The sequence below is a fragment of the Cebus imitator genome, unplaced genomic scaffold (genome assembly GCF_001604975.1).
Source record: "Cebus imitator isolate Cc_AM_T3 unplaced genomic scaffold, Cebus_imitator-1.0 Scaffold328, whole genome shotgun sequence".
NCBI classification, from domain to species: Eukaryota; Metazoa; Chordata; class Mammalia; order Primates; family Cebidae; genus Cebus; species Cebus imitator.
Window position 1 is genome coordinate 391,656 of NW_016107643.1, and position 17,361 is coordinate 409,016.

Genomic DNA, 17,361 nt, shown 5'->3' on the forward strand with positions numbered 1-17,361 from the left:
CCTCCTTGTCATCCTTCCCTCGATTTTACCCCTCCCCCTTCCCATTTCTCACTGGCCCAGGCCACATCCAGCCTCCGATAGCCCCAAGTCGTCCATTAAAGCATTTCTCCACAAAAAGAAATCTACCCCACCAGCTCCCGTGAAAATAAAATCCCCGCTATTTCATTACACAAAAGACTTTAGATGCCTCGAATTCCAGCATCTTCAAGCCCAGAATCTTAGACTTTGAGCTGGAATGGCCCTGAAGAATAATTGAGTCCAGTCCCTTTAGCTTATAGGTAGAAACACCAAGGTTCCAGGAGGGGAGGGGTCTTGCCCAAGGTCATGGGACACCCATGGCGACCAGGTCTCGAAGCTCCTGGCTGAAGGCCACTCACAAAGTCAGGGCAGGTGGGCCTAGCCTGTGAGCCAGAGCCAGCCCTCCTCTTTTTCTTGTCTGCCTCCTCTCAAGAGTCTGGTGTCCACTAAGGGAGCCTAGTGGCCCTGAAGGAGGATTGTGGACCTCTGCCTCTTTAGATGCCTGCAGAACAGAGAGGAGCTGTGCACCCAGGAATCTCCTGGTCTCACCCAGGAATCTCCTGGTCTCACCCAGGAGGGGAAAGGGAGCCCAGACTGACCTAGCTCTGCAGGATATAACCGTGTACCTTGGGGTCCTCACGCTGAGCCTCCGTTTTCTCATCTGAGGGCTGTTGTGAGGGATAAAAATGGCCAACCATAAATCCTAGTTCCCTCCCACTCTCCCTCTCCTTCCCTGTTCTGTTTCTTGCCAGCCTTATGATCTTTCTGAGCCTCAGTTTCTCCACAGTCCCGCTCCCAACTCCACGTTTCCAAGGTCTCTTGGCCGGAGCCACTCCCATGGTAAACCCCTCTAGGTGCACGCCAGAGCAATTACCAGGTGATTCTGTGTCTCATGGCTGTCACTGCTGGGGTGGAGGGCCACGCCTCCTCTTTTGAATTCTGACTTTGCTGCCTAGGAGTGTCCCGAGGTTTTCCTTGTTAAAATTGGTCTGGCTGGCTGCTGTGACACACCACACCGTCCTGACACTGCACACACCACTGTGTGGAGGAAGAGGGGAGTCCAGCTGGCCATCGCATGGCAGGTGAGTGGGCAGAGCCTGGGGCTTTAGGGGTCCAGGATTCATGAGAGGGGCTTCAAGAAACAGGGATCTGTGGGATGATGTGTGATCATCGATTGTCAGGATTTTATAGGAGGACAGTCCCCCATGAACACATGAACTCTTCATGTGTGCTCCTGAGGCCCAGGATGAAAAAAGCCAGCCCTAGACCACCCAGCAAGTCCATGGCAGAGGCTGGCTCAAGCACTGCCTCCTAGGCTGGGGCCAGGTGTCACCCCTGTGCCTCACAGGACGGAAGGAGGCGGGCACAGGAAGGCAGGGGCAGAAGAAATAAAATCTTCTCACACTCCATGCACATTCCATGGACCCAGAGACATTTCTGGGCATAGTTGGGGACTGTGGCCTGGGTGGGAAGAAGTGAGAGGGCCCATAGGCTGCATCCTCGCCTGATTCCCACCCCAAGCACTCCAGGGCAAGAGCAGCTCTGGCTGAGGTGCAAAGAGGTACATGACCTTGAGGAAGAAAATTTGCCCTTGGTACCTCTGTTTTCTGATCTGTGCAATGGGGATTATAATGCAGATTATCTCACAGGCCTGCTGTGAGGAGTTGGTGAGGCCGTGTGTGCAGTTTCCTCACCACACTTCTCAAGTGGGGACTTGTAAACCACAGAAAATGGGAGTCAGGCGTGGTGGCTCGCGCTCTAATCACAGCACTTTGGGAGGCTGAGGTGGGTGGATTTCTTGGGCTCAGGAGTTGGAGACAAGCCTGGGCAATATGGCAAAACCTTGTCTCTACAAAAGAAAATACAAAAATTAGCTGGGCATGGTGGCGGGCACCTGAAATCCCAGCTATTTGGGAGGCTGAGGTAGGAAGACAGCTTGAGCTTAGGGAGCCGAGGTGACAGTGAGCCAAGATCATGCCACTGCACTCCAGCCTGGGCAACAGAGTGATACCCTGTCTCAAAAAAAATAAAGAAAGAAAATGTATCTCCCACAACCTCAATATAGCGAGCAGCAAATTCCCTCCGCAAGAACTTGTCAGTTAGATGCTGGGGTCCAGTAATGAGCAAGTCAGCAGAACCAGGGCTCCTACACTGACAGGTATTGAAGGGGCGTTTCTGAGTCTGTGCCTCCAGTTTTAATTGTTCGGCATTATGTGACAGCCTTATGAATCAACTATTTGTTTTTATTGTGCTTTAAGCTCTGGGGTACATGTGCACATCCCGCAGGGTTGCTGTGTAGGTACACACATGCCATGGTGGTTTGCAGTCTCCGTCCCTCCCGTCGCCTACGTCAGGCGTTTCTCCCAGTGTTTTCCCTCCTCAGCCTCCCAAATAGCTGGGATTTCAGGGAGCCTAGCGGCCCTGAAGGAGGATTGTGGACCTCTGCCTCTTTAGATGCCTGCAGAACAGAGAGGAGCTGTGCACCCAGGAATCTCCTGGTCTCACCCAGGAATCTCCTGGTCTCACCCAGGAGGGGAAAGGGAGCCCAGACTGACCTAGCTCTGCAGGATATAACCGTGTACCTTGGGGTCCTCACGCTGAGCCTCCGTTTTCTCATCTGAGGGCTGTTGTGAGGGATAAAAATGGCCAACCATAAATCCTAGTTCCCTCCCACTCTCCCTCTCCTTCCCTGTTCTGTTTCTTGCCAGCCTTATGATCTTTCTGAGCCTCAGTTTCTCCACAGTCCCGCTCCCAACTCCACGTTTCCAAGGTCTCTTGGCCAGAGCCACTCCCCACCCGCAACCTACTCCAGTGTGTCAACTATTTTTTTTTTTACTTTCAAAGGCAGGTATTTTAATTTCCTCGTCATAGTCTAGCTTCCTCTTCATATTTCTTCCTGGTAGTTAATAGCATTACTGAACAGGCTCTGCCCTTCAGGCTCCTAAGATAGGTCTGTTCTCCTAAAAACCAGGCCTTGCCAACCCCAGCTCACAGCCCAGACTGCCTGTTTCCACAGCTGGGGTTGCCTCCCTGGTGGCCTGGGTACACAGGAGATCGACTGCCTTTGTTCCTTCAAGATCTGCTTTTCAAGGCTCACCTAGATGATCCCTCTTCCCTAGGCATTTGATAATCTATCAGACTTAAACTTGACAGTGTCAAGGTTAATTGCTGAGGAAGGGAAAAAGTTAATGATGCCCATTGTTAGATCTGTAACTAACTTGCTGGGTGACCATTCCTCTCTCTGAAGCTCTGTTTCTCCTTTTGTGAAATGTCAGCATTGGATTTGCCATGCCTATGTGAACAGATTATGTGTTAGATTGGATTTAATTCCCTGGGTCTTCTGGGTCCTGAACAGTAGGCCATGCCTACTATGTGCTCTGTGCTCGAATAACTGAGACATCAGATGGAAAGTGCATTCGTCCTCCTGGAGCTCCCCCTATCCCCCTTCCCTCACTCCATCCATGGTGGACATTCCTCGTTGACCCCAGAGCCTGGATGTGGCCCTAGAATGCTTAACACATTTCTTCAAGTACCAGTTGATCAGGGTTGGCAAAGGAGATGAGATCCTTTTGCCATGATTAAATTACAATCATCTTTCAGCTCAGAGAGTCCAAGAATTGAGTGGAGTACTCTGTGTGAGGCTGGCTCTGGCTGGGATGTTGGGCTGGAGTTGATGAGTCACTGCCTCCTGGTGAGAGAGAGGCCAGCAGCTTCCAACAAGACCAGGAAGGAAAGGGAGATGGGATGGTGGCCCCAGGAAAGCCCCAGGCAACTCCCCGATTAATCATTTAGCCATGGAGCTCAGGTGCCCATGATGCATACTGAACATCGGGTCATAATGGGGCCCATTAAAAACCAATTAGGCTCAGTCCACAGTCTAGGAGATGCTACTGGCTTCAGCAGAGCTTCTGGGGCTCAACCCTACTGGGCTGGGACAAAGAACTCGGGAGGATTGTATCACTCAGTTCTCTGGTATCACCCAAGGGCAGGAGGAGGAAGACGGATGAGCTATGAGCTGGCCCTGCGGGTGGGAGGGTGAAGAGCTGAGTGGGCGGGAGGCAATGTTCTGCACATAGACCCTTCTCTTTCTTAGGTGGAACTCTGAGGCCAGCTGGTGAGCAAGTGAGCTGGGGAGAAGGGGAGGAGGTCGGAGGGCCAGGAGTGATGGGCAAGACCAGACTATCAAGGACCGTGAATGCCAACAAGATGGTTGTAAATTCCCTGGTACTTGAGCAGGGAAAATGACATGATGACATGCGGAAAAGCCCCTTCCCCTCTCTGAACCTCAGTTTCTCCATAGTGATGGGAAGGATTGAACAGGATGAGCTGAAAAACACTTGGAGGCTGTTGGGGCCATGCAGTCACTTAAGTGAGAGGCAAAGAGGGGAGAATAACATGAAACCCCATGTATGTAGGAATTGGGGAGGGGAGGACCAAAGGGATGGGGGAGATGCAGGGAAAGGAAGTGATGATGTAAAAATCCCTGTCTGTAGAGCTCATCACTGTGGACCCAGCATCAGGCTGTGTGCCCGATGAATAGGGAGACTTTCATCCTGGTGGAAGCCCATTGCCCTAGCGTGTTTATTAATGGCTTCTCCTTTCACTCTCAGAATTCCCTGGTTTCAGTGATGCATCTTATCATCACCATATTTATAATTACTACCTCATCTAATCCTCCTCAAAACCCTAGAAGGAAGACACTATTATTGCCACGTTCCAGAGAAGGAGCTCAGATCCTCAGAGAGGCCCAATAACTGACACAGGGCCGCACAGCCGAGTAGATGCTTCGGGGTGGCATGAATCGGCAGAGCACTGGGATGGCAGCCAGGAGGTCCCATGTAAATAGTGATAGTAACACTCACATTTCCTGAGAACCTAGTATGTGCCCGGTACCGGTCTGAATACTCTATGTGAATGATTTCATTTAATCCTCCCAGCATGAGGAGGTGGATATGATCATCACCCTCATTATCACCAGGAGACTGAGTTTCAGAGTTCACTCACTTGCCGCACAGCCAACAAGGGGCAAAGTCTGCATTTGAGCTCAAGTGTGTGCCTCCGAAATCAGGCTCTGAGTTGCTGTGCGGACTGAAAAGAAGCCTGGACAAGACAGCGAGAGGAAGAAGGGGAGGATGGCAGTCAAGCCGGGGGGGACTGTGAGGCTTGGGGTGACAGGCAGGTGAAGGGAGCTGTCTTACCACATCCTTTCCCTTGCTTGGGGGGCACAGCCTCAGCCCTGGGGTTGGTGAGCCTTCAGCCCTGGGCTGGAAGCTCACCCTGCGTATCCCAAGGGTGAAGGCCCCGGGGCTGACAACAGGCTGCTCATTCTGTCCTCAGGGCCTTGGGTGCACTGTTAACTGGAAGGGTCCGAGAGCAGGTGCTGCCTCTCCCATCCCCTCCCTGGTTCCCATTCAGGGGCTGTGTGACAATCTTCACATCAGCACACTCTGGCCGCAAGGGGTAGTCTTGTAGGGAGGAGGACTGACAGGAGTCCTTGGGGGTAATCAGAGGCACTTGCTTCAGCAAACCACAGACTATCCAAACCATCAGAGTCCTTCTGGGCCATTTCACAGAGAAGGAAATAGACTCAGAGAGGCAGTGGGTGGGGGTGGGTGGTCAGTGGCTGGTCTGCCTGCCCCTGTCAGAGGCCACACACACCCTCCTCTTTCTCACTCTGTGGAAGGAAAGAAGTTAAGAAGGAAAGGCAGGCTTTGGAATGTGACAGCTTGAGAGAGGGATTATGGAGTGTGGACTGTCGGGGTATGGGCAGGTGACAGGGTGCTGATCCCCAAGTGCAGGCCCAGGACGCTGAAGAGCATCAGCTTCCCTTCCCATACCCCAGTCAAGAGATGGGGAAAGACATTCATTCATTGATTCATTGATTCAACCAATGTTCACTGAGCACCTACTATGTCCTGGGCCCTGAGCCAGGCTCTAGCAACCCAAAGAGGAGGAAACTCAGGCCTCGCCTTCATGGAGCTCTCAGTCCAGTGGTGGAGAGAGATATGTAAGCAAACAACTATAACACAGCATCCCTGCTCACAGATTAGGGACAGAAGCCTTCATCTTAGCAAAATTTGAGTTGAGCACATGGAAGGGGTGATACTGGGTTTATTTTGACAAGCGGCCTGGAAACCATCTCACACACATATCCATCTCCTCGCCTTGGGCTGCCCTATGCAAAGGAGCCTCTCCCTATGCCTGTCAGTCTCACTGCGCCCATGAGGGCTAGGAAGGACACTGGTTAGGACAGAACTTAGCTGTAATCACCAGTAGCTCCCCCTGAAGAAACTTGGACCCCATTAATTGTGGCCATCACCCCACAAATGGCAGGTCATGGAGGTGTGATGCTGATGGGTGTGGACGACTTAGATCACCAAAGCAGCAGCTCCAGGGACAGATTCCACAGGGACCCGAACAGTGACCGCCTGGGTTATGAGGCAAGCATAGAGTTGGGGAGGCGAGGTGCCGGGAGCTGGGGGGGTTGGGATTTCTAGGTAATGTTTTTGCAAAACCATCAAGGAGCAAAGGAAGAAGTGTGTACTATGGGGGTAGTGGGGAGCAGAATCGGGACCAATGGGGAGAAGTTGCAAGAAGAAAGAGCTTGACTCAGCAGAGGGAAGGACTTTCTAACATTGGGCGGTAGGTGAGCTACCTCTCAGAGGTATGGCAAGCTGGGACCGTGGTCAAGTATCCACCAAGAATTCAGCCAAGGGAATTTGCACCTCGGCAGGAAGTTGTGAGAAGATGGTCTCTGAGATTCGAGGATAATGATGATAATGGCAGTTCTGACTCATCCCACCTCCACTTGCCCATCTGTGATAAGGATGCAGATGCCTCAGAGGATGGGAGCTGCTTTGGGCTGTGGCACGGAAGGGGAAAAGTGCAGGATCCATTGGGCTTGAACTCATGACCCAGGACCCAGCAGCCCTCATCGAATCCCAAACTCCCCTTGTATCCAGCCCAGGGGCATGCCAGGGCTGAGATAATTACCACCCAACAATCTTATCCCCTGCTTCTGACTCATCCACTGAAAAAATAGCATCCTGTTCTGGCGTCTCCCTACATAGATTGCCTAGGAAGTAGCAACGTGAATTGTGGGTTACAAATCCAGTGTGTCCTCAGGCAAAAAGTCACTTTCTTCCTATTTCTGGGTCTCAGTTTCCATGTCATTAAATGGAGACCTGACTCCTAATGGCTCTTTCAGCTCTGCTATCAGACTTGACAATTCTATGTACAAGGTACCTGGTTCGGGGAGAGAGTCCTGCCTGTGTTTCCTGACTAAACCAAGGTCATCTGACTTCAAAGTTTTGGAGTTTCAAAGGTTTGTGCCTGCCCTAAAACGACTGGGGCTAACTTGTTGTGAAAGCGTTGGTTCTATTTTCTATTGTGAGAATTGGCAGGGCAATGGGAAAGCCCCCGGTACTGTTGTTCCAGCTCACGCCACACGGGGTCACTACTGAACTGGTCCTGCACAATCTGCTCACTCACCACAGCAGGGTCTGTAGGCGCTCCCAAGCTTGGGACACATGTGTCAGCCATGTGAGTTCCTGCCCACATGTTCAGTCACTATCCCCATATCATGATGCCAGCAGGGGCTTCCGGCCTAGGCTAAGCTAAAACTAGTCTTTTCCATGAATCTCAAGCCTGAGTACTGAGACCACAGCACCAGCCCAGACAGCTCACAGGTGGAGAGCCATTGGGGGGCTGCCGGGGTATAGGCAAGAATCTTGGCTCTCTCTCCATGTTTCAGTAATCAATTGCTGTGTAGCGAACCGCCTCAGTACTGAGGGGCTTCAGACAACAATCATCCTCCTGCTAAAGAACCTGCAATTTGGGCAGAGCTCAGCAGGGACAGCTTGTGTCTGCATCAGCTGGGCAGCTTGCCTAGGGCGCTGGAGGGCCCACTTGCCAGATGGCTCAGTCCCATGGCTTCCAAGCAGTGCTGTCTGTCGGCTGGGAGCTCAGCAGGCTGTGGGCTGGAAGCCTTGGTTCCTCTCCAGGTGAGCTCCATGGACCGTTTGGGTTTCTCCATTGCGTGGTGGCTGGGTTCTAAGAACAAGCAACCCAAGGGAACCAGGAAGAAGCTGTATTAACTTTTATGATCTAGCCTTAAAAGTCATAATGTGTCACTCTGTCTTAGCCACAGTCTTCCAGGTCCAGGGGATGAGAATATATATACCCTGCTTCTTAATGAGAGGAGTATCAACATCATATTGAAAGAAGAGTATGTGGGATGGGAGATATTATTGCAACCATCTTTGGAAAACACAGTCTGCCACATGCTATTAACCAAAAGATTGCACAAAGATGCTGGAATCTTTAAAAAGTCAAACATTTGACCAGCTCTGTTGAGACACTGGCCCAGGTAAGCCAGTGTTCTGATGCCTCTGGTGAAGTTCGTGTTGAATTTTAGAGTCTGGGACTTCTAGGCTCTGACTCCTATGGGGTCAAAGATAAAAGCACCACAGCCTGGGGATAGATAAGCCACAGACTCAGGAGGCAGATTCCCAGTTCCATCACTTAGAAGGCTGTATAACTTTGGGTCAGGTACAGTGGCTCATGCCTGTAATCTCATCACTTTGTGAGGCCAAGATGGGAGGATTGCTGGAGGCCAAGATTCAAAAACAACCTGATCAACACAGCAAGACCCCATCTGACTTCTTTTTTTTAAAGGGGCTGTGTAACTCTGTGTCTCAGTTTTCTCATCTGTGATATTGAGTACTTCCCTCATATGGTTTATTAAGATTAAATGAGCTAATATTTATGAAATATTTGGAAAAGTGCTTGGCTCATAGGAAGTTTTATTAAATAAAACCTATACAATGGCCTAGCCAACAATTACTGAACACTTCCTGTATGCTTGGCGTTAAATAAAACACAGCCAGGAGTCGCATGACAAGTGTCCCTGGGTGGGGAGTACTTAGTGATATAAGTTTAGTGGTTCCCAACTGTGACAGATTATATTCACAGTGTAGTCATATCGGTATACATCTCAGCTCAATGTTCTTTTTACAATGGGACATTGGTACATTTTCAGCAAGAGATGGGGCATCTTTCTTCTCTTTGAACCTGGGTAGACCTTTGTAACTGCCTTGACCCATAGAATAAGGTGGAGGTGACAGTGTGTAACTTCTAAGGTTAGATCATAAAAGGCATTGCATCTTCCACTATGGCGTCTTAGATCATTTGCTCAAGGGAAGCTAAGCATCATGCCAGGAGGACATCAAGCATTCCCATGGAGAGATCCACATGGAAAGGAACCAAGGTCCCTAACCTGTATTCAGCACCAATTTTCCAACCATCTAAGTTAGTCACCTTTAACGTGGATCTACCTGCCTAGTCAAGCCTTCAGATGAGTATGGCCCCAGCTGACATATGATTGCAACTGCATAAGCAGCTCCAATTAAGAGCTGGCCAGCACAGCTCTGCCCAAATTCCTGACCCACAGAAACCATGTAAGATAACATATGATTGTCATTTTTCCAAGCTAAACTCTGGGTTAAACAGATTGGTTAAGAAGCAATAGTTAAGTGAAATATCAATTCTTTTGTTATATAATACCCTCTCAATAAAACAAATATTTGATAGTGTTTCTTCACCAACCTGAAATTGAATTGACACATCTTACCTACCTCTATACACCACTTTTTAAAAAATTGGAGTCTAACTATAATATAAAGCATAAATAAAAGGAAATCAGTTTTTTGCTAAACATACTTAAGTATATAAATGCTTATTGAAATGTTAGCAGAAGACACGATGAAGTGATCAGACACCATCCTGTGACTGCAGTGAATCAAGACAAAAACAAGACCACTCCGTAATCATGAGTGAACACAGACAAAAACACGAACATTGTCTGAGCCACAAAAATGACCAAACACCCCTATAGCTGCACCAATATGAATAATGGCTGCCTCTTTACCACTTACGACTCTAGCCTCGATTCATTCTTCCCACCTTCTACATGAGGACTATGAAGATACTCAGACATAGACTTGCCTCATTCCAAGAGCAGTCTCCAACACAGTTCACCCTGCTTCTTTGAACTCTCCCCAAAACCACCTAACACAAGCTGCAATCCTGTAAGTCCTCTCTAATATCTTCTTCCTGAGATGTTCCGTGGTTCTTTGCGGTGAGCATTCTTTCTCATTGCCATGAGCGATGCGCCTTTCCTGTTCCTTGTACTGATGTATTCCTAGTGGTCTTTGGCTAGAGAGCTTTGACAGAAAAGAAAACAAATTTCAGCATTCATCATTCATAATGAGGGGAAATGGTAACAAAACTTTTGTGTCAGTTTATGTTGTGCATGTATATTTGTTTGCAGGCATATGGAGTATGGAACATGTAAAAATATTTCTATGTCAATCACAATAAAAATAGTATAACCACTGGCCAGGTGCACAACAGCTGAAAGCCAGGATGCCCACAGACTCCACTCCAGCCCTTGCCTGTTTGTGTGCCCTGTGGCAAGTTATTTCACTTCTATTGCCCTCAGTTTCCTCATTCATTCATTTATACATTTAAGAAATATTTGTTGAGCACTTTCCATGTATCAGGCACTGAAGACTCATCAGTGAACAAAACAGACACAGCTCCCTGCCCTTATGGAGTTGATATTCTTGAAAGGGAAGGTAGGCAATTAAAACAAAGAAATAAAATATATTGTAAGATGTCAGTAAGTGCCGTGGAGGAAGATCGTGGAGAAGGAGGGGATAATAGTAGGGATGATTTACAATTTACCAAGGCGTGGTCAGGGAAGGTCCCACTGAAAAGTGACATTTGAGCAAAGACTTGAAGAAGGAGGCAAAAGAGCAGGTTCTGCAGGAATCTGAAGGGATATCGATCCACACAGCGGGAACAGCAGGTGCAAAGGCCCTGAAGAAGGAGTCTGCCTGCAGGTTCTGGGTAAAAGGCAGACTCCTCATCCCACTCCAAGTGTTGGTGGTCTGCCCCCGTGAGCCCCTCCAACCTCACTGGCTTCCCCTCACATCTGCTTTCTCTCAGATTTAGAAGTCACTGTGCTCCTTCCTGTCTCTCTGCCTAGCACCATAGGTGCTGCCTAGAATTCAAGGGCGCACACATCCTAGAGTTTTACGCTGTTGCTTGTAGTACTCTGGCAAATAGTTTTGTTAATCTAACTACTTGAGTTTAGGTGTTCTGTGCTCCCGGGACTCCCCATGCCTGTCCCTTAGGGTTCATCTCAAAGCTTGCCCCTAAATGTTTGAGATCGATCTGCTTAATGCCAGTCTTCTCCACTGGGCTATCAACTGCTTGATGTCAGGGCCAGTGGGTATTTGATGGACTGTTGGGTCTGTAGCACCCAGCACAATGCCCGGAACTTGAATGAATGAACCCAGAATAGAGGAAGAGGATGCTTAGATTGAGATTAGATCCATCACTCAACTCTCTCCTGGAGACACCCAACCAATTTAAGACTCAGTTTCAATTCTGCCTTCTTGAGGAAGCCTTACTTGTCACCCTTCAGACCAGGCCAAGCCCTCTGTTACTGTTCTTTAAGCTCCTGTTCTTCTCCCTGGCAGCATGTATCACAGCAAGAATCAGTTATGTGGACTCACTCACTTAGGTGTCACCCCTGGAACATAATAAGTAACACATATTGAGCTCTCATGTTCTGAGCACTTTAAATGACGGGCCATTCTCCCCACGATCACGCCGCAGCCATTTTTATTCCTATTCTGCAGAGCAGGGAACTAAGATACAGACAGGTCAAGAAGGTGGGCCAGGAATGGTGACTCACGCTATAATCCCAGCACTTTGGGAGGCCAGGGTGAATTGCCTGAGCTCAGGAGTTCGAGACCAGCCTGGGCAACATGGTGAAACCTGGTATCTACCAAAAATAACAAAAAAATTAGCTGGGTATGGTGCCATGTGCCTGTAGTCCCAGCTACTTGAGAGGCTGAGCTGGGAGGATGATCACTTAAGCCTGGAGGGCAGAAGTTGCAGTGAGCCAAGATTGTGCCACTGCACTCCAGCCTGGGTAACAGAGCAATACTCCATCTCAAAAAAAAAAAAAAAAAGGAAGGTGGCTCAGCCGGTAGTAGATGGCCAAGTCAGAATCTGAACCCATGTCAGCTTCCCCCAGAGGACCCACTCCTGACCACTGGGCCATACAGTCTCACCGCACCATGCATTGCGGCAATCTATCTTGTTCTCCAACACATCCTCAGCACCAGTTACCAGCCTGGCAGAGAGAATACACAGTCAATCCTCAGCACTTGTGGATTCTGTATTCGTGCATTGCTAATATTTATTTTTAAGTCAAAATCAATACTTGGCCATGCAGAGACGTGCACAGAGTACAGAAAAATGGTGTTTCCTGATCTGACATGCACATTCCCAGCTGAAGCTGAACAGGCAACATTCTGCCTTCTCATTTCAGCTCTCATACTACAAACGAATATCCTTTCTCTGTCCATTTAAAACTAGGTTTATTGCATTTTTGTGCTTTTTAAATTTTTTTGGTGATTTTTCTGTTTAAAATGGCCCCTGAGCATAGTACTGAAGTGCTGCCTTGTGCTCCCAGGAGCAGGAAGGCTGTGATGTGCCTTACATGGAAACTATGTGTTAGGTAAATATGCCGGCAGGCACTATAGCGATACTGGCCACAAGTTTAATATTAATGAATCAACAATATATATTAATGTATCTCTTTTTCTCTCTCTCTTTTCTTTTTTTTTTTTTTTTCTTTTTGAGAGAGAGTCTCACTCTGTGGCCCAGGCTGGAGCAATCTTGGCTCACTGCAACTTCCACCTCCTGGGTTCAAGTGATTCTCCTGCCTCAGCTCCCGAGTGGCTGGGATTACAGGTGCACATCACCACGCCCAGCTAAGTTTTTATATTTTGGTAGAGATGGGGTTTCACCATGTAGGCTTCAGGATGGTCTCGAACTCCTGAGCTTAGGCAATCTGCCAGCCTCAGCCTCCCAAAGTGTTAGAATTATAGGCATGAGCCACATGCCCACCCTGAATAACGTATCTTTAAACAGAAACACACATATAACAAGGTTATATACTGACCAATTGATGAATAAGTTGGGACCAGAGGTTCACAGGAACCTAAACCTGTATTTATTTTCCCTAAGGGCAATGGGTCAGTTCTGATTAATTCAACCTTTGCAGCGATTTTACAGAACTTAATCACCAAGATGCTGGCTGTGGTGCCTCACACCTGTAATCCCAGCACTCTGGAAGGCCAAGGCAGGGGGATCACCTGAGGTCAGGAGTTCAAGACCAGCCTGGCCAACATGGTGAAATCCCATCTCTCCAAAACTATACAAAAAAAATTACCCAGGCCTGGTGGTGGCTGCCTGTAGTCCCACCTACTCGGGAGTCTGAGGCACAAGAATTGCTTGAACCCGGGAGGCAGAGGTTGCTGTGAGCCGAGGTCGCGCTACTGCACTCCAGCCTGGGCGATATAGCAAGACCCTGTCTCAAAAAAAATAAATAAATAAATAAATAAAAGAACTTAATGACAGAACAAAAAGAATCGCCAGTATATGATAAATAGCAGCTGGGTGAACAAATGACTGGCAGGGAGTGGATGGGAGGACAAGCCCAGAGTGAGTGAGAAAAACGAGCCGTGGCATCATCTCCCTGTCCTCTCCCCGCTCAGGGATCAGAGTCACCAAGGTGGACTGGCAGCGGTTGAGGAATGGCGCTGCCCACCACACCCAGGAGTACCCCTGCCCTGAGCTGGTGGTTCGCAGGGGCCAGTCATTCAGCCTCACACTGGAGCTGAGCAGAGACCTGGACTGCGAGGAGACCCTGATCTTCACGGTGGAGACAGGTAACTGGGCTCGCCAGCGCCCCCTGCTGGTCTGCAGCAGGAGGGCCCTGTCTTATGACCCAAAAACCTGAGACCTTGCAGTCAGCAGCTCAGGCTCTAGGGGAAGCAAGTCCGTGTAGGTAGACAGGGCTTTGAGCTCTGGAGACTTCTGGTAGCACCTTTCTGGGGGTGGTTGGGAGGTGCTGCCAGCAGACAGTGGGATGGATGGGATGACCTCTCCGGAATCCTCTGTGTACCAGACACCCAAGGCTCTGGAGGTATGAAAAATCATCAAGCACCTTGAAGCCCAAGATTTTCTTTCCTTTCCTGGCCTGCCATAGGCCGACTTGGTTTCAAAGGATGCTGTCACTTTCTCCTTGGCCTGGAAGTGGCTGGTGTGTCGGGACAGCCGAGGCGGGCCCCCACTCTGCTACTGGTCTTCTTGCTCTTGGTCAGGTCCTTCTCCCAAAGCCTCCCAGTTCAGGGGGTAAAGGTCAGGCTTCCAGGCCCGCAGCTTTTTTCACTTCTCTAAAGCTGGGTTTCCCAGGGGCAGGGTCTCCTGAATCCCTCTTCTCTCCTCCAGGGCCCCGGGCTTCTGAGGCCCTCCACACCAAAGCTGTGTTCCAGACATCGGAGTTGGTTGGGGGTGAGGGCTGGACAGCAGCAAAGGAGGCTCAGATGGAGAACACTCTAACCGTCAGGCTCACCAGCCCTCCCAGTGCTGTCATTGGCCGCTACGTGCTGAGCATCAGGCTTTCCTCTCACCGCAAACACAGCAACCGGAGGCTGGGGGAGTTTGTTCTCCTTTTCAACCCGTGGTGCGCAGGTAGGACTGGCTAAGTCCAAGGTAGAGATTTTTCCAAAAGACACCCTTAGAGGCGGGCCTGCCCTTGGAGGGGACTGGGAAGCAGGTTAAAGGACAGGAAGCTGAATGCCAAGAGCTGGGTGAGAACTTGGCGGAGGCAGAGGTAGGCAATGGTCAGAGAAACTTATAAGCAGGTGCTTCAAAGCCTGTGCTGGGGGAGCCAGTGGGCAGGAGAGGCCCAGGGGTGGGTAAAAGCCAGGACTTGGGAATCACACTGCCTTGGTTTAGTCCCAGCTCTGTTAAGCTGCTCCCTCTACCAATTTCCTCATCTGTAAGATGAGAAAAATCACAGTGCCTACCTCTTAAGACTATGGTGAAAATCCATAGAGCTAACGCTTGTAACATAGGAGCTACATCGTAAGACCTTAGTAAGGGGTGGCCAGGATCAGTATTCTTATTAATATTTAAGAAATACGGCGTTACTATTAACATCAAGGAGGACCACCCAAAAGTGTCAGGACCCCTAAAATTCCTCAGTCTTGGACTGTGTTGGGATTGGTCCCTGCTTGGAGAAAGACTTGCCGGGAGGGATGGGTTTCGGCAGGGAGGCAGCACAGGAGCTCGCCAGTCCCCTCTTGCCCTCTTCTGCCCCAGTCAGTCTCCAAGCACTGTCCTGCTGCTGAGCCCTGATGCAGCCCCTTCCCCAGGCGGGCAAGGCCAGAGCCCCAGCCCACACTGGGCCTGATGACTGCTTTTCAGAGGACGATGTGTTTCTGGCTTCAGAGGAGGAGAGACAGGAGTACGTGCTCAATGACAGTGGCATCATCTTCCGAGGCGTGGAGAAGCACATCCGAGCCCAGGGCTGGAACTACGGGCAGGTCTCCAGGGGCACGGGCCAGACAGGGACGCAGGCTGGGGCATGGGGAGGTCAGTGGGAGTGGAGTCCCTCTGTCTACGCACTCTTCTCAGGAGGGACAAGGGGGGCTCACTCAGAGAAAGTCCTCTCATTCATTCATTCCTGTACTATTCAATGGGCCAGGGGCTGCACTGGGTCCTGGGGAAGGGGAGGTGCTTTGGACACAGTTTGGACACAGAACAGGTCAGCATTGTTGTGGAAAAATAAGTAACTCATTGGGTTTTCAAACTCGAACATACATCAGAATCCCAGGAGGGATGGAGTGCTGGACCCCACCCCCAGGGCTGCCGACTGACTAGGTCTCGGGCAAGGTCTGAGAATGTGCATTTCTAACCAGCTCTCAGGTGATGCTGCTGCTGGCCTGGGACCACGCTTTGAGAGCCACTGGCTTAGATAAGTAGTTCCAATGTCAGTTGCAATAGAGGAAGGAAAAAGTCAGAATGATAGGAATGGAAGCAAAGGGAGCCCCGAAGAGGGTGAAAGGAACCTCTACCTCGGCCGCTGTGGAGGCTTGCATGATATTGAGGTTGGGTCTCCACAGTGAGGCCGGACCTGCCCAGGCAGGAGGATGAGCAGCAGAGCCACATGGAGGTGGGAAACAGGGGGTCCTGAGACTGCTGGAGGAGTTCTGTCTGCCCCAGCTCCAGATGCCCAGCCAGATGGAAGATTGGACTTGACTGTCAGGCTGAGGAGTCACACACTGCCCTGCAGGCCAGGGGTTTAAAGCATTTGGGATTCAAACCTAAACGTGTATGCAAAAATCTCCCAGCTTTTAAATGTTGTTAAGTAATTCAGATGTGTCTGAAAACATCATGTAGACCAAAGGAGCGTATCAGTGAGGCAGACGTGGCTCAAGAGCCACCGATTTTAGTCCAGACTTTACTGTGGGTAGTCAGGAGCCAGGGGAGGTTGTTGAGCAGGGGAAATATAAGGTTGAGCTTCCCATTCCCCAGGTGACTCTTTGAGGAAGGGTTTCTGAGACTAGGGGGTGCTCTGTGATGTCCCTGGTGGTTGGAAGGGGAAGCAAACTGCCCTGCACAGATTGGGTGACTGACTGGGTGAGGGCTGTGGGTGGGCCTGGAATGTGGGTGACTCTAAGCACAGCATCTCTGGGGAGCAGTTTGAGGAGGACATCCTGAAAATCTGCCTCTCCATCCTGGATCGAAGCCCCGGTCACCAAGACAACCCAGCCACCGACGTGTCCTGCCGCCATGATCCCATCTATGTCACCAGGGTCATCAGCGCCATGGTGAGAAGCCCCTCCACCCCTGCATGTACTTCCTCAAGGATCCCCCAGCCAATCCTGGGGCCACACCCTGTGATTCTTCCCATCACTCCTGGTTTTAATTCACTGTTGTTGCATAACAAACCACCCCAAATCTCAGTGGTGTAAAACAACCCTTTATTATGCTTACTGTTTTCTAGATTAGGAATTTGGGCAAGGCACCATGAGAATGGTTTGTCTCTGCTCCAGGATTCTTCTCTTGGGGGTGTCTGAATGGCTGCATATGTCTGGGATGGTTTGACAGGACCTCTGTCTGGGGCTTTGGTTCTGGTGGTTGGCAGTTCCTAGGTTCTGGTCCACGTCATGTCTCCTGGAACTGGAATGTCCAAAATGGCTTCCCCACCCTCATGTCAGGCCCTGGACTGGGGTGGCTGGAGCAGCTGGGATCCACCGGTCATCACTCTTTCCACTCTTTCCATGTGGCTAGCTTGGGCTTCCTCACAATATGGCAGTCTCATGCATAGCGATGGCTCCCGTATCCCCACCTCCCTGCCCCAAGCAATTCTTCCAAGAAAGAGGAAGTGGAAGCTCCCAGTCTTATAAAGCC

General features: G+C 50.0%; 1 protein-coding gene across 2 annotated transcripts in view; it reads left to right on the plus strand.

The window, feature by feature from the left end:
* Positions 1-1,028: 1,028 nt before the first annotated feature.
* TGM6 (transglutaminase 6) overlaps positions 1,029-17,361 on the plus strand; it is a 46,361-nt gene continuing 30,028 nt past the window's right edge. For both annotated transcript variants that reach the window (XM_017504732.2, XM_017504733.2), the window contains exons 1-5: positions 1,029-1,100; positions 13,656-13,829; positions 14,392-14,634; positions 15,373-15,491; positions 16,650-16,778. In XM_017504732.2, the coding sequence (XP_017360221.1) occupies positions 1,094-1,100; positions 13,656-13,829; positions 14,392-14,634; positions 15,373-15,491; positions 16,650-16,778 (672 nt within the window). In that variant the 5' untranslated portion in view covers positions 1,029-1,093. The remainder of the gene's footprint in view (positions 1,101-13,655; positions 13,830-14,391; positions 14,635-15,372; positions 15,492-16,649; positions 16,779-17,361) is intronic.